General features: G+C 31.4%; 2 protein-coding genes and 1 long non-coding RNA gene across 6 annotated transcripts; 1 reads left to right on the top strand and 2 right to left on the bottom strand.

The window, feature by feature from the left end:
- Positions 1-783: 783 nt before the first annotated feature.
- LOC112771340 (glycosyl hydrolase 5 family protein) lies at positions 784-4,629 on the bottom strand. Its single transcript, XM_025816055.2, has 3 exons — positions 4,054-4,629; positions 1,297-1,891; positions 784-1,217 (listed from the first exon to the last, which is right to left on the bottom strand). Exons 1-3 carry the CDS (start codon positions 4,627-4,629, stop codon positions 784-786), a joined length of 1,605 nt encoding a protein of 534 aa, XP_025671840.1.
- A 9,904-nt stretch (positions 4,630-14,533) lies between these two features.
- On the bottom strand, positions 14,534-17,643 carry LOC140182769 (uncharacterized). The gene is made up of 4 exons (XR_011878880.1): positions 17,455-17,643; positions 17,310-17,364; positions 17,064-17,221; positions 14,534-14,866 (listed from the first exon to the last, which is right to left on the bottom strand). It is a non-coding gene; the product is annotated as an uncharacterized lncRNA (long non-coding RNA).
- A 1,073-nt stretch (positions 17,644-18,716) lies between these two features.
- Positions 18,717-25,942, top strand: LOC112791365 (receptor-like serine/threonine-protein kinase SD1-8). Of its 4 annotated transcripts, none has more exons than XM_025834169.3 (7): positions 18,717-20,546; positions 24,014-24,163; positions 24,251-24,441; positions 24,534-24,744; positions 24,854-25,091; positions 25,183-25,333; positions 25,436-25,942. In XM_025834169.3, the coding sequence occupies exons 1-7, from the start codon at positions 19,238-19,240 to the stop codon at positions 25,745-25,747; spliced, it is 2,562 nt and encodes an 853-aa protein (XP_025689954.1). In that variant the 5' UTR covers positions 18,717-19,237; the 3' UTR covers positions 25,748-25,942. The 4 variants fall into 4 exon arrangements, with proteins under 4 accessions (XP_025689954.1, XP_025689953.1, XP_025689955.1 ...); XM_025834168.3 differs by having other exon boundaries at positions 18,806-20,546; positions 24,005-24,163; XM_025834170.2 differs by having other exon boundaries at positions 19,024-20,526; positions 24,005-24,163.
- The last annotated feature ends 282 nt before the right edge of the window (positions 25,943-26,224 follow it).

Below are 26,224 nucleotides of genomic sequence, written 5' to 3'. Positions count from 1 at the left end.
TTTGTGTATTATATTAGAACTAGTATTTTTATCCATAATAACATTACGAGAATAATTTTTTTAAAAAAATTATAATTCACTTTGTTCTAACAGTATAAATTATGCATGACACAAAAGATTTATAAAATCAAACTACTTTTACAAAAAAATCGTAAGTTGACAAAAGTTTCTGACTAAGAAGACCAAGATATCCGTAGATAAAAGATTAAATAATAAGATTTTTAGTTATTATTTTTATATGAAAAGTCTAATTTTTTATTAATAATTAATTTTAACATTCGTTATCTAAAATTTAAAATAATTTAATGTGTATACTTTTTACATTTAAAATGTTTTAATTGTAAAAAATATCAAATGACATATTTTGATTTGTCAAATTACTAATATAAAATATAATTATATATAGAGTAAAAATAGTAAAGAGAAATATAAAAATGGAAGAAGATAGATGAGAGAATTTAGGAAAAGAGTTTATTAATTTTGAAAAAAAATCTTAAGGACCTATTTGTCCTTCGAACTTTATTTGTAAAATGACGTTAAGGACTTATTTGTCCTTCGAACTTTATTTCCCTTCCAGCGTGACACCGTAGCGGATACCTGGACACCGTTTTAACCACGTCAGCCAGTTCCATTTGATGTATGAAAGAAAAAATAGACGGAAGGACTAAATTGTCCTCCGTTTATTAAAGTCAAGGACTTTTTTGTATTTAAATTTTGTCAGGAATATATTTGTCAAAAATTTAAAAAGTAAAGAACCTATATATCTTTTTCCCTTTAATTTAACTAGACGTTGGTTGTAAGAAGCTGGAACCACTGGCTTTGGGGATTATCCAAACAAGCAGAATCATCGTCATCAACGCAGATGCATTTTTTGGTGACTAACTTAGAAGAATGAGAATGAGTGCCCAAGCACAAAAGGTCCCCATTCTTATTTTTGGTGGCCAAATGAAGACCCGTCACCGAAACAAATCTCCAAGAACTCTGTGGTGACAAGCAATCCTTTGAGAGTGTTGGAGGAAGGCCTTCACCAGTTGCCTTTAGACACAGAGGAGAGTCCATCTTTCTGATTGGAGCTCCATTATTATCTCCTTCGAAACTCCACCGAACATGGTTCTTGCAGTCACCAAATTCAAGTTCCTTCTTGCGGCTCACGTGCGTGCAGTTACCGCTCAAAGGATGGAACAGGATCTGGGACTTTGAAAGGTTAGAAGTTGGATCTGCATCGGAATATCACATTAATTAGCACTATACTTCTGGATTAGATGATTAGATGAAGTAGATGATTAGGGTATGTACCTTGGAGTAGAGCTTGAAGAAGTTGAAACTTGTGTGGGAATTTAGGGTCTCTATAACGTGTCCAATCATGGGTCAAAACAGCATAGCTCTCATCAGCACCAACATTCCCTTGTCGATAATAATAGCTTCCTCCAAAAGACCACAAGCTCCAATCCATGTCCATCGCTGCAAGGTAAGACTTGAAGCACACGATGTATTTGTTGTCCGCATCATTTTCACCCGTCATGTCATAACCGAATTCGCTCACAAACATTGGTGCTGGGTTGCTTCCGCCTATCAAAAATCCCCATAGATTTTGCACCGACTCCAGGACAGAGGCGCAAACCCGATTCACCGGTTGTAGGCTCCAACTGCCTGTGTCGCCGGTAAAAGAGTACAAGTGCGCCTCGTAAACTATCTTCTTGGTGAAGTTTAGGTCAAGGGGCTTGTTCTTCAAGAACGTGAAGTCTTTGTCGAAGTCTAAGCCTGAGATTACAACTAAGAGATTAGGGTTGTGTTGGTCAATGGTTCTTGCTCCTTGCCTCACGTACTTATACCAATCCTTTGAACTTTCACGTGAACCTCTAAGCTCATTTCTCAAGTCCATAGCCACAACCTAATGCAACAAAATTAAGAAAAAGATACTTGAGTAAAAAACGATTAGCTAGTTCAAGGAGTGTGATCTTTGACATACCTATATCTGCGTGGTTTGGAAAAAAGATTCAAATAAAATTTTATAATATAAAGTTTTGAGTATTATATTTATAAAGTGAATAGATTTCGTTGAATTTGTGTGCACTATGTATGAATCTGAGATACTATTCCACATCACGATATCTTATATATATGTAATGTGAATAATATATAACAACTGAATTATATCATATAAATATGATTCTGTTAATGAACTAAAAAAATTTAAAAATTAAAACTTAAAAGTATAAAATAATCTACTTTTGAATATTTTATGATATGAAAAACACAATTTTTCTTTCACTTCTTATTAATACATTGCCCATGTAACATTCCGTTATTTCAAAATGTCATTAACATAATATATATATTAACAATAATGTTAAAAAGACAATAATCTATTATCTATTATATATCTCTCATTTTTACAATAAAAATATGCTACATATCATTTTTTCATTGCAATTAGAATCAAATTTTTCTCTCCAAAATTAAAAAATTCTTCTCTCCTCCTTACTAATTTTACAACCAAAATGTGTCACATACCATTCTCTCGTTGCAATTGAAATCAAATATTTTCCTCCAAATTTAAAGAATTCTTCCCTCCTCCTTACTAATTTTACAATCAAAATATGCCACATGTCACTTCCTCATTGCAATTGAAATCAAATTTTTCCCTCCAAAATTAAAGAGTTCTCCTCTCCTTCCTCTTCCTTTCTCTATTTATCTCATTCCTTCAACCACTCTATCTATTTTTTTATTACATTATCAATGACTAATTACTATTTTGACAATCAAAATATGTAACATAACATTCTTTAATTACATTAAAATTACAATTGAAATATTAAAATTGAAATTGAAATATACCTATATTATGTATCATATATTACTATCTAATTTATTAATCAAATGTGTTACATAACACTCCCTTATTAAAATTGAGACAGAAAAAATATATTTTTTAAATTAATAAACTCTCTTTAAAATTCTCTCATCTACATCTTTCCATTTTTCTATTTCTCTCTACTATTTTTACTCTATATATAATTTATATTTTATATTAGTAATTTGACGAATCAAAATATGTCATTCGATATTTTTTTACAATTAAAATAATTTTTTCTTCCAAAATTAATAAACTCTCGCTCTCACTCTCATTCTTCATCTTTATCTTTTTTTTCTCTTTTCTCTCATTTTCTATTTTTTCTATATTTCTCTTCTGAGAAAATAAAATTAACAAAATAATATAATTTAAATAAAAATATTATTATTATTGTATTATATACATAATTTTTTTGTTTTTTATTTAGTTTTAAGTTTCACCGCTTATCTTTTTAATCTATATTTTCATTCTCTTCTTTAAGATATTTATTACATATAATTTGGAGAGAATACTAATGTTATAATTAAAAGTTAGAATCAAGATTCAATTGTTTTAAAAAAATTAATTTGAGTTAATTTTATAACTATTAGTATAATTTTTTTATACTAATATCTAATTATATTTTTATATACATAAAGAGAAAAATTATTATTTTTAAATAACAAGTATAAAAATTAATTATTTATATTTGTGTAACAGACTTAACAATAAACACCTAATTAAATATAAAAATATACACGTTAAATTGTTTTAAATTTTAGATATCAAAATGTTAAATTTTAAAAATTAGACTTTTTCATAAAAAATAATAACTAAAAATCTTATTATTTGATTTTCTATCTATAGATACCTTGCTCTTCTTAGTCAAAGACTTTTATCAATCTACTGACTTTTCATAAAAATAATTTAATTTTATAAATTTTTTGTGCGATGCATAATCTATATTGTCAGAAGAAAGTGGATTATAATTTTAAAAAATTTATATTTCCCTAATATTATTACAGATAAAAATACTAATTTAATTATAATTTTATGTATATAACATTTAAAATTATACACTTATTGTTTTTAAAGATAATTAATGAACATAAAATAAGATAACTTTATGCCGATTTTTATCTTCCAAACGTGAATAATCTGTTAGCAAAATTAATCCATGAAAATAAATGTTGTTGTTCACACTGAATATGACAACTCACATGGCGTTTTGGCTTGAAATGGCGGGCTACAAAAGCCAAACCTTGAAGCCATTCCTGAGGTTGAAAGTGCCTGTCATTGAAGAAGCCATTCTGATCTTGACGATCACAGCACCATTTAGGCATGCTAACATGGTTATCAATGAGCATCATGACCCCTTGTTTATCCAAGGCATCAACCACAGCATCATAAGCCTGAAGGTGCGTCATGTTCAGCACCCAAGGGTTGTGCTTCTCTATCGCTGCCACCCTCTCCGGTATGTCCAGACTCCTCAAGGTCTCGCCAATGGAGACGTTGGCGTAGCGAGTGAACATGTAAGTGGCATAGGAGAGACGAACGCAGTTGAATCCCCGTTCAGGAAACTGCTTAACGATGTCGTTTAAGGGTAACTGGTCCAAACCCTCCGCCACCATTGGCTTTGCATGTGCAACCCAATGGGCGCACGTGAGCTTCACGCGCTTCCCCGTTGCGTCGTCGATGATCCATCGCTTGTGGGTTGAGAGGGGCAAGGCGTTGCAGTAGCAAGTCAGTGTGGCCAAGAACAAGAGCAAAACCGAGACTTTGCATAGCATCTTCATTTTCGAATAACAATCAAGTCACATCAATATTACTACTGATTAATTGTTAAATGGATAGATAATCTCATCTGTTGTTCGATGAAACTTTTTAATTTTAGAGACACTGAAGAGTTTTAGGTGAAAACCGAATATTTATTTGGTCACGTAATTCGATTAATTAGTTTATTCATAATTTTGAAAGTAAATAATATCGAATGCAAAGATTGTGAATACTGGCGGATTTACGGGGGCCTAAGGTGCCCCCCTTTTAAAAAAATTAATACTATTAGTTTATTATTATTATTATATAATTAATATATATATTATAGATTAAATATATTTTAGTATATTAATACATCAAAAAAATTTACATGTTAGTAATTTAATATGTATAAATTATAATATGTATTATAATATATTAGTAGTAATTAATAAATAAATTAAAAAATAAAAAACGTATAAATATATAAATAATTAAAAAATTACTAAAAAAATATAGGTTTGTATTAATGTTAATGTAAAAAAATAATAACTATAAAAAAATTTTTATTTTGACTCTTTTTATGATAACAGTAATAATTAAATAGATTTTTTATACAATAAAAATTATTAAAACAAAATTTTAAAATAAGATAAAAGACGAATTTTTAACAGATTATCTGATTATATATATTTAAAAAATATTTTAAAATTTATTTCAAATAATAAATTGATAATTTTAGTTATATAAAATATCATAAAATAAATTTAAAAATATCAAATAATTATTAAGTTTGACTTATATATTATAAATTATATTTTATTATTTTTTATTATATTATATTTTAATTTATTTTGTATTTAATTTGTCCCTTCTTATAAAATTTTTGAATTCGGCACTTATATTATATTTTATTTATTTGGCCATCATCATTTTTCAATGAGTTGTTATGAATCATTTATCGTCACATCAAAGATTTGAAACCTATTTTTTATTATATTATTCAAAGTTTTAAAGATTTGAAGCCTTCGTATTTTCTCCCACACCTCTAATTAAAATAAAGGAATTAAGGGTATAAGCAACGTTATGTTAATATAAATAACGAAGCAGCTGGCGGAGAAAAGAACACTTCATCGTCCATCTCAAGTTATTCTCATCATGATCATCATCTCCTAAATAATTGATTAACTTTGGAAGCTTGAAATTGCAGTTACTAGTCCGTACATTGAACATGATGATGATCAATATATGTTTTGGCCGCGTCAGCTATATACACTTTAACTGCACAAGTTGTATAGATTATTAGATCCCATAAAAACATGTTTCATTACTAGTTTTATAAGTGAATATATAAGTAATTAACTTTTCTAATTAATTCATGATAATCAACTGCTGTCACATCCTCGCAATAATTCAACATTATGATTTATGCATAGTATATCGTAAACAAAAATTGAAGAGATGTTTCACCTAATTTATGAACTTCTAGTTCCTATATGTTGAAGTGTTGAACGTTGGAGGAGAAAAAAATTATTCAATTAACTTAAAAAATATTAAAATATAATATTATAATAAGCCTTTTTTATGGTGGGTTTGTCAGAAGCCCCACTACACTGGGTGGGAATTATTTTTCAATCTCAAGATAAAGTTATTAGTATGCATGCTTTGAAAAATGAAAAAGAATAGGAGTATATATCAAAAGAATGAAAACTAATTTGTTTAATAAAAATATTATGTGCTAAAGAAAAATTAGTCACTAAATTAATATTATATATTTGTGTATAAATATATAATATTTAATTTATTTTTAATATATATTTTATATTTTGATATATTTATACAAATAACTTATTTAATGAATATTCTTTATTTTTATATATAACGTCATTGTTTTTGTAAATGCCTTACAGAATCCTAAATTTTGTGGTGTAATACTGTAGTATATATTATGGCAATATGTCATTCAAAGCTAAATAGAATAAAGTTTAAAAAATAATATATTACAATCCTCTAATTGCTAATACTATATTCTGTTTTATATTATTAATAAATTATTTTGACAATGAAAATCTTTTCATCATTATGAAAAATAAAAATAATGAAAATCAGAAAGTAATTTTAAAAAATTACACAAAGAGAATTTTATAATATGAGATTTGGAAGTAACAATATCATTCATAAAAAAAATTTATTGCTATACAATAATAGGATTAGAGCTAAAGTTTTTTTTTAATGGGTAAATTATAAAAAAAATGATTGAAAGTCTTAATCCATTTTCATAATTATCTTTCTAATTGCTAAATAAATAAAGTTTTGATTTTTTATTTTTTAATATTAAAAAATAATATATATTTGAATTTTTAATTTTTTAAATATTAGAAGGATAATTAGGATGATAAATTAAAATTCTCAATCATTATTTATATTATAGTGTTTTATTTGTGCACTACCAGAATATTTATTATTCAAAAATATTATGTTAAAAATTTATTATTATACATATATAATATGTTATATAATTTAATGTTAATGTGTACTATATATATATATATATATATATATATATATATATATATATATATATATATATATATATATATATATTTAATTTTGTGGTTAATTTTTTGTGTAAACATAGTGTGGTTATTTATTTTTAAGTAATGATTCTCAAGAGAATTGAAGCATGTAATTTTCAAGAAGAAAGATGAATAGAAAACAGGGATATATATGATGATGATGTATACAAGCTAGATAGTAAAAACCAAAAAAGAATTTAGGGCAACTTAGTAAAGAAGACAATACAGTAAAATAAAATTGAGAGATTATGAAAAAAATACATTACACCTCCTCATTTTAAAAATAACTTCTATTTATACTATGACTCATACAAACACTTTAACAGAGTTTTGCTTTTCTTGACCTGCACTAGCATTATTATTCAAATTTGTGTTAGTGTCCACTACATCTTTTACATCCCCCTCAAACTTATGATTGGTCTTGAGACCACTCTAAGTTTGTACTTGAACTTATCAAAGGTTGCTGCTAACAAGGATTTAGTCAATATATCAATAATCTGCTCTTGTCTTGAGATATGGACCACATGTAGTTCATTGCTTTTGATCTTGTCTCAAACAAACTGTATATCAAGTTGGAAGTGCTTAGTTTTGTCATGTAACACTGGATTAGAAGCAAGCATTATAGTGCTTAAGTTGTCACAGAAAATAGTTAGAAATGTCTGAAGTTGAACTTTCAACTCGAGCAAACAAGTTCTTAATCCAAACTGTCTCTGCTACACACGCTGCAAGACTTTGAAATTTAGCCTCTATCGAATTCCTATTGACAGTGATTTTCTTCCTACAACACCAAGACACAAAATTAGATCCTAAAAAAAAAAAATACAAAATCCAGTGACTGACCTCCGGTCTTCAAGGTCTGATGCCCTATCAGCATCAGCGAAACTATACAATCTGAAGTCTGTATTCTTATGAAAGAGTAACCCTTGTTGCTTAGTGCCTTGAAGATACCGAGGAACTCTCTTTAGAGCTTTCCAATGTGCATAAACTAGCTAAACTTGCTCACAACGAAGTAAACGTTTGGTCTGGTTATTGTGAGATAATGAAGACTTTTAACAACAGATCTATATAGTCTTGGATCCTCAAATTCTTCTGAACCTATAGTCAACAGCTAAAGAAATGATATCATGAGAGTTGGCATTGCACTTGCCTCTCCCATGTTTAATTTTAAAAATAAATCATTCACATATTTTGTTTGAGATAAATGAATATGTCCTGCAGTAGTTTTTCTAACTTCAACACCTAGAAAATAACTCAGTTCACCTAGATCCTTTAATGAGAAAACTGTATTTAAAATTTTAATCATCAGGTCAACTTGAGTTGAATCACTCTCTGTAATAATAATGTCATCTACATAGCATAGAAGATATATGACATGATTAGAAGTGTATTTCAAAAACAAATAGGTATCTGATTTTACAGTGGTAAAGTCAAATGTTTCTAAAGTTTTGTTCAACGTTAGGAACTATTCTCATGGTGCTTACTTTAGATTATATAGGGATAGATTTAGTTTGCACACTAAGATTTTAAAATTGACTTCAAAACTCTTGGACTACTGCATATAAATAATTTGAGATAAATCTCCATTAAAAAATGCGTGATTAAAATCAAATTGTCGAATAACCCAACCTTTGGATAAGGTTAAGCTTAGCACAATTCTCACAGTAATAAACCTAATCATTGAACTAAAAATCTGGTCAAAATCAAAACCTTCACTTTGTCCAAAATATTGTGCAACTAATCGTGCTTTATTTGTATTTTTGCACAAATTTATCAGGGTTCTTTTTAGTGGTGAAAATTCATTTAGAACCTATTATTTTAGCATGAGGTAGTGACAACACTAGATTTCAGGTATTAGTTCTCATAAGGGCATTATATTCTTCTTTCATAGCCTCATACCAATGTGGTATAGTGTGAGCAGTAGCTATAATTTTTGGTGGTCTTTCTTCATATTTCTCATCACTATGTTTAGTTAGAAAAATTTTGGATTTAGACTTATCTGTCTTAGATTTGGTGTTCATATAGTGGACATTAGTGTTTGGTGAAATGGGGAGATTTTGTGGCACACTATGACTGTATTATGAACTATCACAGAGTAACTGACTCTCTATAGCAGAACTAGGAATAGGAATTTCATGGTGCAGAATTGAAGGAAAAACTTGATCAGGCTAAGAAATTTCTATATTAAAGCTAGTGTTAGTACTATTGCTCGACTTATGAAGAAAGTTGAATTATGGAGGATTGATCATGAGAGAGTGTTTGTGTAAGTAAACCAACATATGTTGGTACAGTAGGAATAGTCTGAAAAGAACTCTAATTAATGAAATTATTATCAGTACTAGTCTTCGTATATCGTAAGTTATTAGATGAATTTATAAATAATTCTTTATATGAAAATATAGATGCATCAAAGACAACATGTCTACTAATAAACACCTTACTAGTGGGTGACAAGCACCTATAACCTTTGTGATTGGCTGCATATTTCAGAAAAAGACACTTGTGAGATCTATAATCAAACTTATGTCTATTATAGAGTCTCAGCAGTGAATAACATGTGCTGCCAAAAATTCTCAAATGTTAATAATCAAGAATTTGATTAAATAACAATTCATATGGCGTCTTACCTTAGAGAACAAGAATAGGTAATCTATTGATTAAGTATGTAGCAGTAATTACTGCTTCATCCCAAAAAGTAAGAGAAAGGAAAACTGTAAAAAGCATTGTCAAAGCTATTTTTATAACATGGCAATGCTTTCTCTCAATCCTGCCATTTTGTTCATGTGTATGAGGACATGAATATTTATGATATGTATACCATGTTTAAGTATAAATTCTTTAAAACTATTAGAGCTATACTCTTCTTTATGATCAGTTTGTAACTCCTTTAATTTATATCATGTTAAGTTTTTAATGAGAATCTTTTATTGTAAAAATGCATTATATACCTGAGATTTAGATTGTAATATATATAGACAAGTGTACTTACTATATACATCAACAAATATAACATAGTACCTAAAATCAAGATGATATATAATAGGGGCTAAGCCCCAAACATCAGAATATACTAATTGAAGGGATACAGTGTAAGTAGTAGTAGAATAAAAAAAAAACATCTTGTATAATTTTGCATAAATACAATTTTCACACAATGAATTATCAGAAGTTAAATTAAAGAAGTTAATTGTATTCTAAGTAATAATATTGCATTTATTTAAGACTGTGTGTACAATCTGTTTGGCAGCATGTCTTAGCCTCTTGTGCCACAATTCAAAAGAAGAACATGTAATAGTTAAAATTCTAGGTACAAAATTTAAAGAAGAAAAATGAGGAACAACAACATTAATAAATTTGTAGATTCTTCCTCTACAAAATTCTTGCATGAGAACCTTCTTGAAGAACTAACATTTAACAAAGCAAATAAAGGCATGAAATTCAAAAAAAAATATTGTTATCTTCAGCAAATTTAGAAACACTGATTACATTTTTCGTGATCTATGATATGTGAATTAACTTTTATAATTGAAACCATCTATTTGAGTCTTGTGCATAAAGATTGAATTTCCATAATGTTTAATAGACAAACTTGATCTATCACTTACAATAATCTTATCTGAGCCAGAATATTCTGTACTGATAAGAAGGTTGGAGTGATTTGGAGTGACATGGTGAGATGTACCTGTGTCTGGGTACCAAGAAGTGTCTGCTGCTGATGAGGGAACAACCATGTATGCCTCAGGATGATGAAATGATGCTATAGGTGGTGGTGGCGTGGTGAATAGCACTGGTGGTTGTGATGATGGTACAGAAGATGAAGGAAAATAAGATTGAGGCCTGTAAAAGGGTGCAGTGGGACTTGAGGGAGGAGGAATTTGTTGAACAAATATATGATAGTAATGCCAAGGAATATGATCCGTTCGACCACAAACTTGGCATTGTGGTTTAGAATTTGAATTAAAAAACTTGTCTCCTCGAAAAAATCTACCCCCTCTGCCTCATCGTCCTCCAAAACCCCTTCCTTGATTGATGGAGGGTAAAAAATTGCCTTGTGTCAAATGAGCCTGTGCCATTAAATTAAACTATTTGAATTTCGAAACTTATCTACCATATAATCATGAGTCATAATGAGAGTTTCAACTTCACTTAATGAGTCCATTTCCGATTTTGCATCGATAGTAAAGATTAGTATTTGATAATCAGAATTTAGACCCTCAAGAAGTGCTTCAATATGCTCTGCTGATATAAGAGGGTTTTCTAAAGTCGCAAGAGAATCAATAACATGTTTGATTTTGAACACATAATCAGAGTCAGATAATCCATATTTCTTGATGAGTTTCAATTGTGTCTTGAGTTGTTTGATTTTGTACAGAGTTGACTTAGCGAAATAATTTTCAATCTTTTTCCAGATTTGAAAACTAAAAGCACGGCCTACCATTTTGTTTTTGAAATTCGGATCAATTGATGCAAGTATCCATGACATCAGGTTGGAGTTATCTTGCCTCCACTGCTTGCAGTGAGCAGATTCTTTTCCAACAATTCGACCTTCTTCAGAAAGGTACCTAGAAAAAATTTTCTCTAGTAGAAGATAATCTTGTAAATCTTGCTCATAAATAGTAGCCACAACTTGTTGTAATCAAGTCTTGTGATTATTTTTGCCAAGTATGTCTCCAATTAGGGTGAGTAGTCGTTGATTCAAGAAGGATGCAGTGATAGAAACAGATGTAACGACATTTTGAGGGGTTATTGTTACTGTTGACAGAGTTGGAATTTGAAGGTGATTCAGCCATTAAAGAATAGAAACTTAAGTTTTATATACCAGCTCAAGAGAATTGAAGCATGTAATTTTTAAGAAGAAAGATGAATAGAAAACAGGGGCATGATGATGATGTATACGAACTAGATAGTGAAAACTAAGAAAGAACTTAGGACAATTTAGTAAAAAAGACAATACAGTAAAATAAAATTGAGATTATGGAAAAAAATATATTACAGCTCCTCATTTTAAAAGCAATGACTTCCTATTTATACTATGACTCATACTAATACTCTAACAGAATTTTACTTTTTTTGACCTACACTAGCATTATTACTCAAATTTATATTAATGTCCACTGTATCTTTTACAATGACAATTTTTTTTTTTTTGCTAATTTCTCACGACTTTAATAGATAAAACAACTGGTTTGAAGTTTTAAAATTATTATGTATCTAAATTAAAATGGAAATCAAACTCTTTGAAATTTAACTAAGAGAGAGGTAAGTTATAATTTATTTTTCACCATATATAATATCTTTTTTTTTTCTAAAAAAAATAGTAAATAGCGTGGGATGTAGAAAGTGTGTGTATATATTTGGCATGTTGTTGTAATAAACTAATGATACCAGTCAATAAAGATTTTTTATTTCTATCTACCATTTGCATATATTGTTTTGATAATCATTAACAGAGTGCCAACGAATTTGTTAACAGGATTAGGAGTGGTAAAGACCTGGGAAGTCTCCTTATCTCATATTTATATATATAGAAGCTAATCGAGTTGATGTCGCTCTTGCAGAGTTGGGCCATTTTATTTTGATTCGGATGTGTACGAGTGTATGTTTGATTGTTTATATCTCTTATTTCTCTCTGCTATATGTGTTTTTATATTATATATGAATTATACTATCTGTATATTAAAAATTAATTAACAATCTTATTTTATATAAATATACGTATTTGATATTTTATAAAAAAAATTATATTATTAAAAATAAACTAAATTATTAGTCTATTGTAGATTTTATTATTATACTATGACAGATTTAATTATTATGATAATTGATTATATAATTAAAAAATATATATATAAATTTATAGTAACTGGTTTAATAATTGATTTTTTTATATATTAAAAAATTTATTTTTATATTTCTATTTTCTCCAACAATACGAGAAATACTTCTTTTCTTAAATTGATTGTGTAATTTTTTCTTTCTTTTATTTGGGCTCTTTGCCTCGTATATCAGTATCACCGAAAAAATTAAAAGAAAAGAAAAGAAAAAAAAGGAAACAATGAGTTTGTTAGAGACTAGATGACAAGGTATGCTGACTAACTCATCTCACCGTGCTATTTAAAAATGAAAAATGGACGAAGGGCAGAATAATTTTGTTAATAAAATAAATGCGTTGATTATGTCATTATGCTAGTTAAACTCATTTTTTGATGGCCAAGGATAAAACAGCTAAGAAGCCATTCATATAAAGATGTTTAAAATATTTTTTTTAATATATTTTTAATAATTAAAATTTAATCTATATAATTAATTAAATTATATTATTTTTGTTAAAATAATTAGATCAAATAAATTAGTTTGACCGAAAATTTAATAAACTAAATTTTAAATTGATCTAAATTAATATTTTTTTTATAAAAAATAACTATAATATTCTTATTATAAAAAAGACTAAAATACTCTTATTATATATATTAATTTTAAAAATCTTAAATTCTAATACTATTACGACATAGAGAAAAGAGAAAGGTTAAGATTAGAGTTTTTTAATATATATATATATATATATATATATATATATATATATATATATATATATATATATTAAGTCATTTAATATAATAGGGACATTGTAGTTATTTTTATAAAAAATATTAATTTAGATCGGTTCAAAATTTGGTTTATCGATTTTTCGATCAAACTAATTTGTTTGGCCTAATTTTGACAAAAATAAAACAGTTTGATTGATTATATAGATTAAATTTTAATTATTAAAAAATGTCTTAAAAAAAAGATGTTTTAAGTATCTTTATGTGAGTGGCTCTCAAAGTTAATTGTATTAGATAATAACAAAAATGAGAAAAATGTGTATAATCAAACAGAAATAAAAAGTTCACATAAGTCTAGAGTCTAGTCATTTAAATTTGTCTCTTGATCTATCTTATGTTGTGATTTGTGATAAGAGTATTTTATAGAAATTTATTAATCTCATATAAGATTAGATATTGTATTTACATTTGACTTTATGTTTTGATATGGTTGTTACAGATCACGAGTTATAACTCGGCATCATGCGTTACAAATCGGCTTTATGGATCGTAACACATCTCAAATGGGATAGTTTGAAATCTTAACGTCCGGTCAAATACCAAAATTATCGATCTGCTATAATTTGTAACACCCTACCATACAGAGTCTTATGCTTAAGTCATAATTCAGAGATGGCAAGGTATTACGACCTCTAAAATAAAAATTTAGTACATATAGTAGTATGAATGATTGATTATAACTAGGAGCCTTTGTAGAAAAAGGGGTAAACAAAAACCATCGCAACTCTAAAGCGCAACACTCCGATCGACAACGTAACGAACAAGGATACCCAATGCGTGATTATATATATACAAATGAGAGTCAAAAACAGGAATATCAAGACTCAAAATCCGGCTGCGAAGATAACCGGTCCGAGCATAACAATATATACATATGATAAAAATAAGGAAAACCCCAAAGGAAACCCAAAGGGACACAAATACATAAAACCTATTCTCCAAAATCTCCCATAAGAGGAGTCATCACAGTTTGTATTATTTAATGGAGATAAAAGTATCTAAGCAAAACATATAAACTAAAACCTAGCCCCGAGAACAAAGGATCTTCGCAAATCTAGAAGTCTCCAGCATGCATCAGCGGGACACCTCACGTCCTGCATCTGAAAACCACAAAATCCGCATGGGTGAGAACCAGAGGTCCCCAGCATGGTAACAACTTCCACATATATAATACATAATAATGGAGGAAAGCCGAAGGCAATCCTAGAACTTCCTCCAAATAATATCAAAGCTTATAAACAAACTAAACCATAAAGGGCATCTGACTAAAGATACTTCAGTCTAACTAATACTTCCATTTCCAATTCCTTCAAACCTCCCAACCACCAGCAGGAGTAGAATGTAGCAAACACAGTTATATCAGACAAGAAATATACAATTAGGAACAAGTAAGGCATTTAGACAATTAGCAAGTAATATGCAGTCAAATAGGCAATCTCAAACAATTCATATAGTATGCATATGATGAATGCCTGTCCCTAGTGGCTGATGATATCATCTGTCGGTTATAGAGCCAACCCGACAAGTCCTGGTAGCTAACCATTGGACTGTCCCTCTGTCACGCATCCCCAACTCGAGTTATACTCGTCATAAACTTGATCATAATCATGATCTATATCCATCACCTTCACTGGTGAATATTTACGGGGGCGAGCTCATCCGGGTCTTTCACAGTGCCCGGCCACACTTATGACATATGGTCAAAAGAGCTTCGAGTCTCAACCTGGAGCACGTGGTGGCTAGCCACTGCTTCCCCCCAGGGAAACTCTCAACTCCAACAGTGGAAGTGCAACATTCACAATTCATTCAACAGCATATATGCATTTATACATAGCCATAATCATGGCTCCACCGTAACACGACAATAATCTAGCCATCCAGCTCATGGTTAAATCCATAACCAGCCAATATTCATAGCATACCCAGCTATTCCGGCTCACGGTTCAATCCAGAACCAGCCAATTCATAAACAATTACGGCCCTTCAGCCATTGGCATAACAAGCACTCCACCACAATCCTCCACATCTCACATAATCATCAATGATCCTCATTGATTATTCATTTTCCCTTGCTTCACTCGCAAGTTACCACATTCACTAGCCTTTCTCCTCATAGCTAGACATATCATAATGATTTAAGATATAAGTGGTGAGATCGGAGGCTTAGAAGTATGAAATTTGGCTTTTAAAACTCAAAAATCAACTTTGGGATGAAAACAGGGCCACGCGTATGCGCACTCCACGCGCACGCGTGGATGGCCTCAAAAACTCATCGACGCACAAGCGTCATGCACGCTAACGCGTGGATTAAAAATTTGTTAATCGGCGCGTACGCGTCAACCACGCGTACGCGTGGGTGTTCTCGTGCCCCAGGAACAACACTGGCACAGTTCTGGCATAACTCTCTGGAAAATGGCTGGGCATTGGGTGCAGCACAATCGGCGCGCCCGCGCACATCACGCGCACGCGTGGATGGCGCTCTCTGGAAGATCGGTGCATACGCGCCAAGTGCGCCTACGCGCAAGGGGTTATTCTGCTAAAATTTTTCTAAGTTAAAAGCTGCAGAATTCACAGATTTAAACCCCAATCTTCCAACGGACATAACTTTCTCATTTTAAATCGTTTTTCACCCGTTCTTCGAACGGCGTGGACTTCCCGGATCTAATTTCATTTCTAAACAGATTTGACACAAAACAGAGATCCGTAGTCCAAGTTATGTCCCACCAAAGTATGCCCAAAAACCATGTTTTTCATAAAAACCACAAAGTGCCATTTTCAAAACAAGCCATTTCCAACTCTTTTCAAAATCAACCAAAACATGCCATTTTCATCCCCTTTCTTTGAAATTAATCAAAATATATCGATTTCAACATCAAGCCTCCTCAACTCACACATTGACACATTACCACAATTTACAAATCACTATCTCATCATTTTAACCCACTTCACCCAAGTGGCTCAAACTCAAATATATTGACATATCATATACTATTCCTCATGCCAATTCTCAACAACACCTATTCCAATAAATCATTATTGTACACAATCAACATCATACTCACCATCAACATGATTCAACCCACAATTCAACTATAACCAATCATCAAGCATATATCACAACATGCATATTTCTCATACGTCATACCCTCAAGGCATCATTAATCATCATTACACATATGATCACATCATATATATCAACAATTAAACAACATCAACAATTCAATGCCTATCTTAGGGCCTTTAGCCTAAGTATTTCCTACTGCATTACATATTAGATACGGGAAACCGAAACCATACCTTAGCCGATTTTCCCAAGCTCCACCGGAGCACTTCCAAACCACTTATCCACAAGCTCTCAAGGCCTTAACACCTCCAAGAACAGATTTTTCACCACCAAAACCTTTCCAAGCTTTTCAAAATCACCAATCAAGCTCCAATATTCACATATACACAACCTAAGCCACAATCATCATACCCATGCACAACATCTCAAAACCCAAACATCATAAAACATCAAAATTACACTAGGGTTGAGAATCTTACCACACCCAAGGTCCAAGGAGACAAGATTAACCTTCTCCTTCAAGAGAGTTGGGTCCTATAACATCAAAGAACCCAAAATCTCAACATTTCACCCATGAAACTCGAAAATAAGGGCTGGAATTTCGAACATTAACACGTGGCTTACCTCAAGATTGATTGTATGGGTTTTGTAGAGCTCTCCGCGGTGAACACGTGGCCGCAAACGGAGCGGCAATCGGAGCTCTAGATCAAAAGTTATGGTGGTTTGAAGATCAACCAAGGGAGAGAACTTGAGAGAGTGTTCTTCCTCCCTTTCTCTCCACCATTTCAGCGTGTTTGAGTGTGTTGTGAGGAGAGAGAGTGCTGAAAACTAGGGTTTTGGTTTAGTTTAGTTGGGCCAAGGGCCCACTTTGGGTCCGGTTGGCCCGGTTTGACCCGTTCGGTCCAATCTTGGTCCGATTTCTATAAAATTGGTACCGAAATTCTCGTCTCAATCTCCTCTATCATATTTAGCCACAAAAATCACATTTTGGGCTTTCTAAAATAAATTCTCATTTATGGGTTAATTAGCCGTTAATTAATCGGGTTTTACATAATTAACCTTCAATACAAACAATTATTAGAGAACGTAACCAATTTATTTTACATCATCTATAAAGGTATGGTATTTTTATTGATGCAGATATACTTTTAAATATACAATATTAATTTAAGTATTTGAATATTTTTTGTAGATACACTCCTTTTTTTTGTTTACACTTTTCACGGCGTGATATATCTCTGGACCAAAGAGTTTAGACTTTAAAATTTATAGCTTGACGTTGAGGATAACAACTCGACATCGATTCTCAGAGACCGACTTATATTCAGATTATTTACCCAATAACATGTTTAAAAAGATTACTATGAGAAGTTTTGGAAATTTGTAAAAAATATTTTTTTAATTATTAAGAGCAAATGTAAGATATTTTTATTTCGACTATTTTGTGTATATTAAAATTAGTCATTAAAATTAATTATTAGTATAAAATATATTTTAAAATATAAATATATATTAAAAATAAATTAAATTATATATATTTATATATAAATATATTTTTAATAATTAATTTTAGTGTAGGGGTAACATTTTTATTTTTATTTTATTTTATGTTGGCAATAGTTGATGGGTAGCCGATAGCATACGATTTTGTCCTACATTAATGATTAACCATTAAATACTAAATCTGATAACGTCTTTATTATTTAAGAAACATCAGAAAAATCAAATCAATTTTTTGATTATGTTACCCCAGTGAATACATAAAGAAACAAAGAAGCAGCTCCAAAATCAATTGATATATTTTTCCGGCTTGTTTGTAGCATTTTTTCCCTCTCGTGTTAAAGGTTGCGGGTTGCCATATATTTCATCCTGGTGTTTTTTTTTTTATTTGTTGACAGAATATTTCATCGTGATATTGATCACCTAATCAGAAGCAAAATATTATATTTGTAAAAATAGCAATATTCAAAAACATGCATTTCTTTCTTTATTCTTAAGTTGATGATTCAGCCATCATTGTAGACCACCACCTTCATAACACTCACTGACTCACATATTAACGTTACAATAATGTTAAGAACTAAAAAAAAAAAACAAAATTTAGTTTATTTTTAATTATTTTTTATTAATTATTTTTTATTATCAAATATTTATGTTAATCTTAAATGTCATATATTTTTAATTTAAAGTTTAAAGAAAGGCGAAGAAATGAAAAAACAAAAAAGCAGAGAAAAAAGGGGAGTGAAGCAAAGCAAGAGCAATAAGAGACAAGGGTTCCCTCTGAGTCAACACGCCCTTCTTTTTGTGTCGCTAATTGTATTCAGTCTTCAACATGAACAACAAACTTGATTCCAACCACTTATATACTTGAATCCACCTTCACAAACCAAGCCCCCTCTCTCCAAACATGGGAAGAGCAAGAGGAAGATGTGCCACTACTCTCCTCTGTTTCTTCCTTTTTTGTTTCTCCATTTTTTCCCCAAAACCTTGTACTTCTTCAGATACCTTAACAAAATCCCAAATCCTAAGAACAAACCAAACCCTCTTGTCCCCAAAGGGAATCTTCCAACTAGGTTTCTTTTCCCCCACCGATGATGATTCCACCTCCTTGTACCTCGCCATATGGTACAACAACATTCTTCCTAGAACAGTGGTTTGGGTTGCAAACAGAGATACCCCACTTCAGAGTTCCACAGGGTTTCTCCAGATAGCTGAAACAGGATCCATCAACATAGTTAACCATTCCTTGAAATCCATATGGTCTTCAAATCAAACCACACAGCAACCTCAAAACCCAGTTCTCAAGCTCTTAGATTCAGGGAACCTTGTTCTAAGAGAATCAAACGAGAACGACGACCCATCAAAGTTTCTATGGCAGAGCTTCGATTACCCTACGGATACTCTGTTATCGGGAATGAAATTGGGTTGGAACTTAGACACAAACACGGAGAAACACCTAACTTCATGGAAGTTCCAAGACCAAGACCCTTCAACCGGAGATTACTCTTTCAAGATGAACTTCCATGGGCTCCCTGAGATTTTCCTCTGGAACAAGGACAAGATAACATATAGAAGTGGACCATGGAACGGTGCGAGATTCAGCGGCGTGCCAGAGATGCAACCCGTAACGGATTCAATCAAATTCACGTTCCACGTTGATGAGCACCAAGTGTACTACACATTCTTCATCGGGAACGAATCGTTGTTCTCGAGACTGTTGGTGAGTTCTTCCGGAGAACTTCAGAGGCTGACTTGGATAGAGAGCACGCAGGCATGGAACAAATTCTGGTACGCACCGAAGGACCAATGCGACTATTACAGAGAGTGTGGGGCGTACGGCGTGTGCGACGCAAACGCATCGCCGGTTTGCCAGTGTGTGAAGGGGTTCAGACCGAAGAACCCGCAGGCATGGAACCTTCGGGATGGGTCGAATGGGTGTGTGAGGAAGACGGAGTTGGAGTGTGAGAGTGACGGGTTCTTGAAGATGGGGAATGTGAAGCTGCCGGAGACGACGTCAGTGTTTGTGAATCGGAGCATGGGGATCATGGAATGCGGAGAAGTGTGCCGTCGGAACTGTTCATGTACTGCTTATGCCAATATAGAGATCACCGGTGGGGGCAGCGGATGTGTCATGTGGATTGGCCCCCTCTTAGATATCAGGCGCTATCCTTCCGGTGGTCAAGATCTCTATGTCAGGTTAGCAGCTTCTGATTTGGGTATGTCCATTCATTTCTTTCCTTTTTCTTCTTTTTTTATTTATCTATTTCATAATCTGAACTCAGTAGAATTAGTACAGTTATCAATATAAAATATAAATACATATAAAAATTAATTAAATTATACATATATATATTTATATATAAATATATTAATAACTAATTTTAATAATTAATTTTAATGTATGAATAATATTTTTTATTTTAAATAGTGTGCATTTAGTTTGTGGATAAAAAATTATGGACCTTTTTATTTTTAAATTAAACTAGAGAAAGACTAGACATTTCCAAAGATGAGATAGACCTGGACTGGAATAAAAACATGACGGAGAATAGATGTGGGATGGAAGAATTTAGATTCTTTACCTTTGAAATTTTTATTTTAGAGAATAAAATATAATTTTTTAAAATTTCTCTCATGTTTTATTTTAATTTTATTTATAAAATAAATAATAAAATATTATATTTTATCTTCTAAAATAAAATTTAAAATTTTAAAAATTCAAATCCGAGATAAAATGGGTTGAAAATTTTGTGGAATTTGTTATTGCAATCATCGGGTAGCATATTCCAACTCGTGTTAGAAGTAGAATAAGAGTTAGCTGGAGTAGGAGACCATCAAGACTCTTTAAATAGAAGTTTCTCTGTCCATCAAATTTAATAAGCCTTGTTTTAGTTATTATTCTTTCATTCATAAATTGACCCCTTTATTTTTTATTTTGTTTAAAGAAATACTCATAAATTTCTTTTTATGTGAATATTAACTCATATATGCAATTAAGATATCAAATTATACATATAGGTGGACAATGATTTAGGTGGGTAATTTAAAGGTGTAGTATGTTTTGATTTGATTGGTGATTATTTATGTTGTTTAAAAAAGTTATTGATTACTTAGCATAACCCAATAGTGCTAGGTGAACAATGATTATGTTGAACAATATGAATCAGCACCAATCAAATATAAGTATATTATATCTTAATTTAATGATACTCATTAAATTTACTCTTTTAACCCTATTAATTCATATTATTCACACATTGTTCAAAAATATTATTAGTTACTTATAATTTTCCTAACCGAAATTATAATAACTGAAATACATCGTTGTTTTGAAAAAAAAAAAAAAAACACCGCCTTGTCATGTAAACATGTTCTATTTACTCAACTGATCTTCTGGCTATAAGCTAAGGGTGCAGCAATATTTCATTCGTTTGTGTTGAAAATATATATATGTAATGATGACATGATATATAGCTTTTCGAAAGAAATTAGAGTCAAAAGGTTGGTGAAATATTAAATGGAATCTTAAATATAATATACCACTTGTAGTATTTTTTTTTTTGTTGGATGAGTGGTGACTATACCACTTGTGGTATACTTTACTGGCATTACCCGTCAATAAATAATAATAATAATGTAAAATCTTTAAATTAAAAGGAAATGCACTAAAATCTCAATATCGCTTAAGAGACATTAAATTTACTAAAAAGAAAAGTTATTGACATGTAAAATACAGTTGTGTTATAAACAAACTCTTACCCAAGACTTAATCGTTTTTTTTTTTCATATAAGGAATATTTTAATGAGAAGCAGTTTAGAAAACTAAAAGCTATTTTTAATAATGATAAAGTTAGAAGACTGAAAATATATATATTTTTTTTGCATTGCATTGCATGTCATGTGAGTATGTGAGATTGTGAGTGAGGACAGAGCAACGCAATGAGATGAAACGAAGGACCACACCGCAAAATTGCTTGCTGCGTTGTAAATCTTGTCTTCACCACGTGCTCTTCAATGTTTTCGGGTCCCATGCATAATGCATTGCTTATAATTTATGAATATTTCGGGTCGGGCATTTTTCATTTTTTTTTGTTTGGTACACATAAATATGTGATTAATTGTATAATTTCTACCATGCATGCGATTTCTAAAAGTGGCTATCTTGCTATACCAGCAAAAGCAACAATATATATTTTTTTAATTTTCCCCCAACATGTGATGGAATAAGCTTTATTTTATTCTCATAAATTAGCACAGATGAACTACCTTCCAAACTCAAGATAAGGAAACATTGATGAAACACACTAGAAGCCAACTAAACTCAGATACGTAGCTGTTTGTTTCCGAATCACGAAGAGAAAATAGAAAAGTGCGTAAACTGCATTGACTCCAGTATATATTCATGTCGGTCCATTTAGCCTTGATTAGTTGCGTAAGTTAATGGGACTCTCCAAAAAATATTGTGGGCCCACTACCTAATAGGGCCTCTCCCTTAGATTTCTATCCAGGACGGCAATATGGGCCCACCCAATTTTAAATGTTCGGCTCTCAAACGTTGTGTTATGGCCAACCTTTTTGACTTCTGAGGTTTTCTTGGTTCACACTTCACACTTCACACTTCACACTTCACAGCACACACCCCTTGGTGATCTTCATGCGTTAGTGTTTTACACGAATATATGATGCAAAAAGGAAACTTTTATTTGTTAATATATTCTTTATAGGATTTTGTTTTCATTTATTTATTTCTGCATGCAATCTTACTTTCTCATTTATGGTTCGCCTAAACTAAATTAAATAGGGGACTTCTTCTCACTGCACGTATTTTGTTTAAAATATAATGTGACTGTACATGCATTAAGAAGCAGCTGCATATGTTAGATGGAGCTAGATGATCCTATTTAAGTTTAATGAAAAATAGTTTAGGGGAATTTTAAAAGATTACTAATTAAAGAAAAATTTAATTTTGATGTATTATTAGTGTAAAATAATTTTACAGGTGTATCTAATTATATAATACTATATTAATAAAAATAATTATCTTTCACATTAATCATGTAAATAATTATTTAAAAAAATAAATATAATTGATAAAAAAGGGCAAAATTGTCACCTTAAAATTATCTTTGGTGAAAGAAATGGAGCCTACCACCTTCTGTGGTGGGACCCAAAAAAGGTCATTTTATTGTTTTTTTCAAGCCATTTCGGTAGGAGTAGGACTGTAGGAGCATTTGACACCGCTTCTCTCTCTATATCCCCGTCCCAATTTTCTAACTACCCTTTTTGTGATCCATTTTTTTTTATATATTTTTATATTTTTTTAATAGCGAGTTTGCTTTACAAGTGCAAAGTAATCCAAAAAGGAAAAGAACCTTTTGAAATTGATTGGTTTACATTCCCTTGGCGGTGGTGCTTGTAGCAGAATTATATTGCTAACTTTGTCACATGATCTTTTTTGTTACTTAAATTCCATGCAAGCACCATGAATGTTCCTTTGTACTTAGCTTCTTTTATGAGCTTGTGTTTTCTTTTTGCAACTGAATAACAGGTTATATGACATGCCTTTTTTGTCCCGAGTCCCTAGACTAATTTACTAATCTAAATAATAATAACTTTTATCTTGTAGCAACTAGACCAGATATAAAGTGGATATCTTAACTTTCTCTCCTTTTAGCTGACACAGAATCTGGAGATGGTTCTCACAACACAGCTAAGGTTGTTGGGATTATAGTTGGCGGTGCAGCTCTTATACTTTTGGCACTGGCTATCTGTTTCTTGTTATGGAAGAAAAGGAAATTCCCATGCATGTTGGAGAGGGAGACAGTGCACCGAGGTAATTCACAATTAATATTGTGCTACAAATGAATGAAATCAATGCCTGTGCACTTGTACTGTTTGATGAAACGTTTTTGCTTGCCAGGTTCTCTGGAAAGGAGTCAGGATTTGTTGATGACTGAAGTGCTCTTTTCAAGCAACAGAGAACAGTCTAGTGAAAGGAAAATTGATGACTTAGAGTTGCCATTGTTTGATTTTAATACCTTAACAATGGCTACAAAGAACTTCTCTGAAGAGAATAAACTTGGACAAGGAGGATTTGGTGTTGTTTACAAAGTAAGTTGTTGTAGTGTGCCACCAAAATGCACCCTATCACATTCATATTGTCATCCTTGAAATCCTAACAACAGTAACTATGATTATATCAGGGCAGGTTGATGGAAGGCCAGGAAATCGCAGTGAAGAGGTTATCAAAAAATTCTGGTCAAGGAGTTGAAGAGTTTAAGAATGAGGTCAAGCTGATTGTCAAACTTCAACACCGGAATCTTGTTCGGCTGCTTGGTTGCAGCATTCAAATGGATGAAAAGATGCTTGTGTATGAGTACTTGGAAAATAGAAGCCTTGATGGGATTTTATTTGGTAGTTATTTCAACATTCTTACTCATAATATTACTTGATGTTATCTCATTCAGACTTTTAATGTGTAATTCAATATTTAATGTTTGTAACCATCATGGCATCATTTCAGACAAGGCAAAAAGCTCCTCATTGGATTGGCCAAGGCGCTTCAGCATTATTTGTGGTATTGCTAGAGGACTTCTTTATTTGCACCATGATTCCAGATTTAAGATTATCCATAGAGATCTCAAGGCAAGCAACATTCTACTTGACAAAGAAATGAATCCAAAAATATCAGATTTTGGAATGGCTAGAATTTTTAGCACAAATCAAACAGAAGCTAATACAATGAGAGTTGTTGGAACATAGTAAGTGGCACCACAACAAACTAGTACTCTCCAAAATATTAAACATAGTAACCTCTCTAACTCTAACTACAAACACTTTGATTATGTACAGTGGTTACATGTCTCCTGAATATGCTATGGATGGGATCTTCTCAGTAAAATCTGATGTTTTTAGTTTTGGGGTATTAGTGTTGGAGATCATAACTGGAAAAAAGAATAGAGGATTCTACTATGCAAATGCTGAACTGAATCTTCTAGGGCATGTAAGTGAAAAATTTTCTTTTATCAGTATGTTATTACATAGTTGATGCTAACCATATCCTGCTAATAAAGAATTAGCTGAGCCTCAAATTGTATTGTTGTAGGCATGGAAGCAATGGAATGAAGGAAATGCATTGGAATTAATTGATTCGTCAATTGACAATTCATATTCATCATCTGAGGTTCTTAGGTGCGTACAAGTGGGGCTCTTATGTGTGCAAGAGCGTGCAGAAGACAGGCCAACAATGTCTTCAGTGGTCTTGATGCTAAGTAGTGAAACTGCATCAATGCCGCAGCCCAAAAACCCTGGGTTTTGCCTGGGAAGGAATCCAATGGAAACTGATTCTTCTTCAAGTAAGCAAGATGAAACATTCACTGTGAACCAAGTCACAGTCACAATGCTAAATGCCAGGTAGTGAAAGAAGCACGACCTTCATCTAGATCTTGCACAGTTTGTATATTCCCTGAGCTATATAGAAAAAATCTGTTAATTTTTCCTTTCTTAGTGATTTTGGGTAACTTCGAGATCAAGTTTGGTCTTGTTTCGTTGTAATATGCAAGAGATGCTTCATCAATTATTTTTACACAGTTTATAGCACTTCATCTAAAAATTTTTTCAGTTTGATATTGTTTCAAAACAAGTAGCTTAACAATCACTTCAGTATGTACATACTACATGGTACATCTGATGATATACCCGAGCCAGTTGCATTACAAATTGGCAGCGTGGGCTTGCTCTTGAAAGAACTTAGATAACTTATCTACGTACTTCAAATAATAAGAAAATATATATACCAAACAGAAAACCGAAAGGCCAATCATTGGGAGGAACTTGACAATATCTGAATTGTCAAAGTGCTAATGTGACATGCAGCATATCTTGGCCTTCAAAA

Source organism: Arachis hypogaea, chromosome 3 (assembly GCF_003086295.3).
Source record: "Arachis hypogaea cultivar Tifrunner chromosome 3, arahy.Tifrunner.gnm2.J5K5, whole genome shotgun sequence".
NCBI lineage: Eukaryota > Viridiplantae > Streptophyta > Magnoliopsida > Fabales > Fabaceae > Arachis > Arachis hypogaea.
This window is presented reverse-complemented; position numbering and strand designations above follow the sequence as displayed.

Bases quoted from the DNA above. Each gene is read 5' to 3' on its own strand.
- LOC112771340 (XM_025816055.2), bottom strand. From the start codon at position 4,629: ATGAAGATGCTATGCAAAGTCTCGGTTTTGCTCTTGTTCTTGGCCACA. The intron at 1,892-4,053 runs GTGAGTTGTCAT...TTGTTGCATTAG, and splicing joins ATTTCAAGCCAAAACGCCAT to GTTGTGGCTATGGACTTGAG. The intron at 1,218-1,296 runs GTACATACCCTA...ATTCCGATGCAG, and splicing joins TCTTCAAGCTCTACTCCAAG to ATCCAACTTCTAACCTTTCA.
- LOC112791365 (XM_025834168.3), top strand. From the start codon at position 19,238: ATGGGAAGAGCAAGAGGAAGATGTGCCACTACTCTCCTCTGTTTCTTC. The intron at 24,745-24,853 runs GTAGTTATTTCA...GCATCATTTCAG, and splicing joins CCTTGATGGGATTTTATTTG to ACAAGGCAAAAAGCTCCTCA. The intron at 25,092-25,182 runs GTAAGTGGCACC...GATTATGTACAG, and splicing joins ATGAGAGTTGTTGGAACATA to TGGTTACATGTCTCCTGAAT.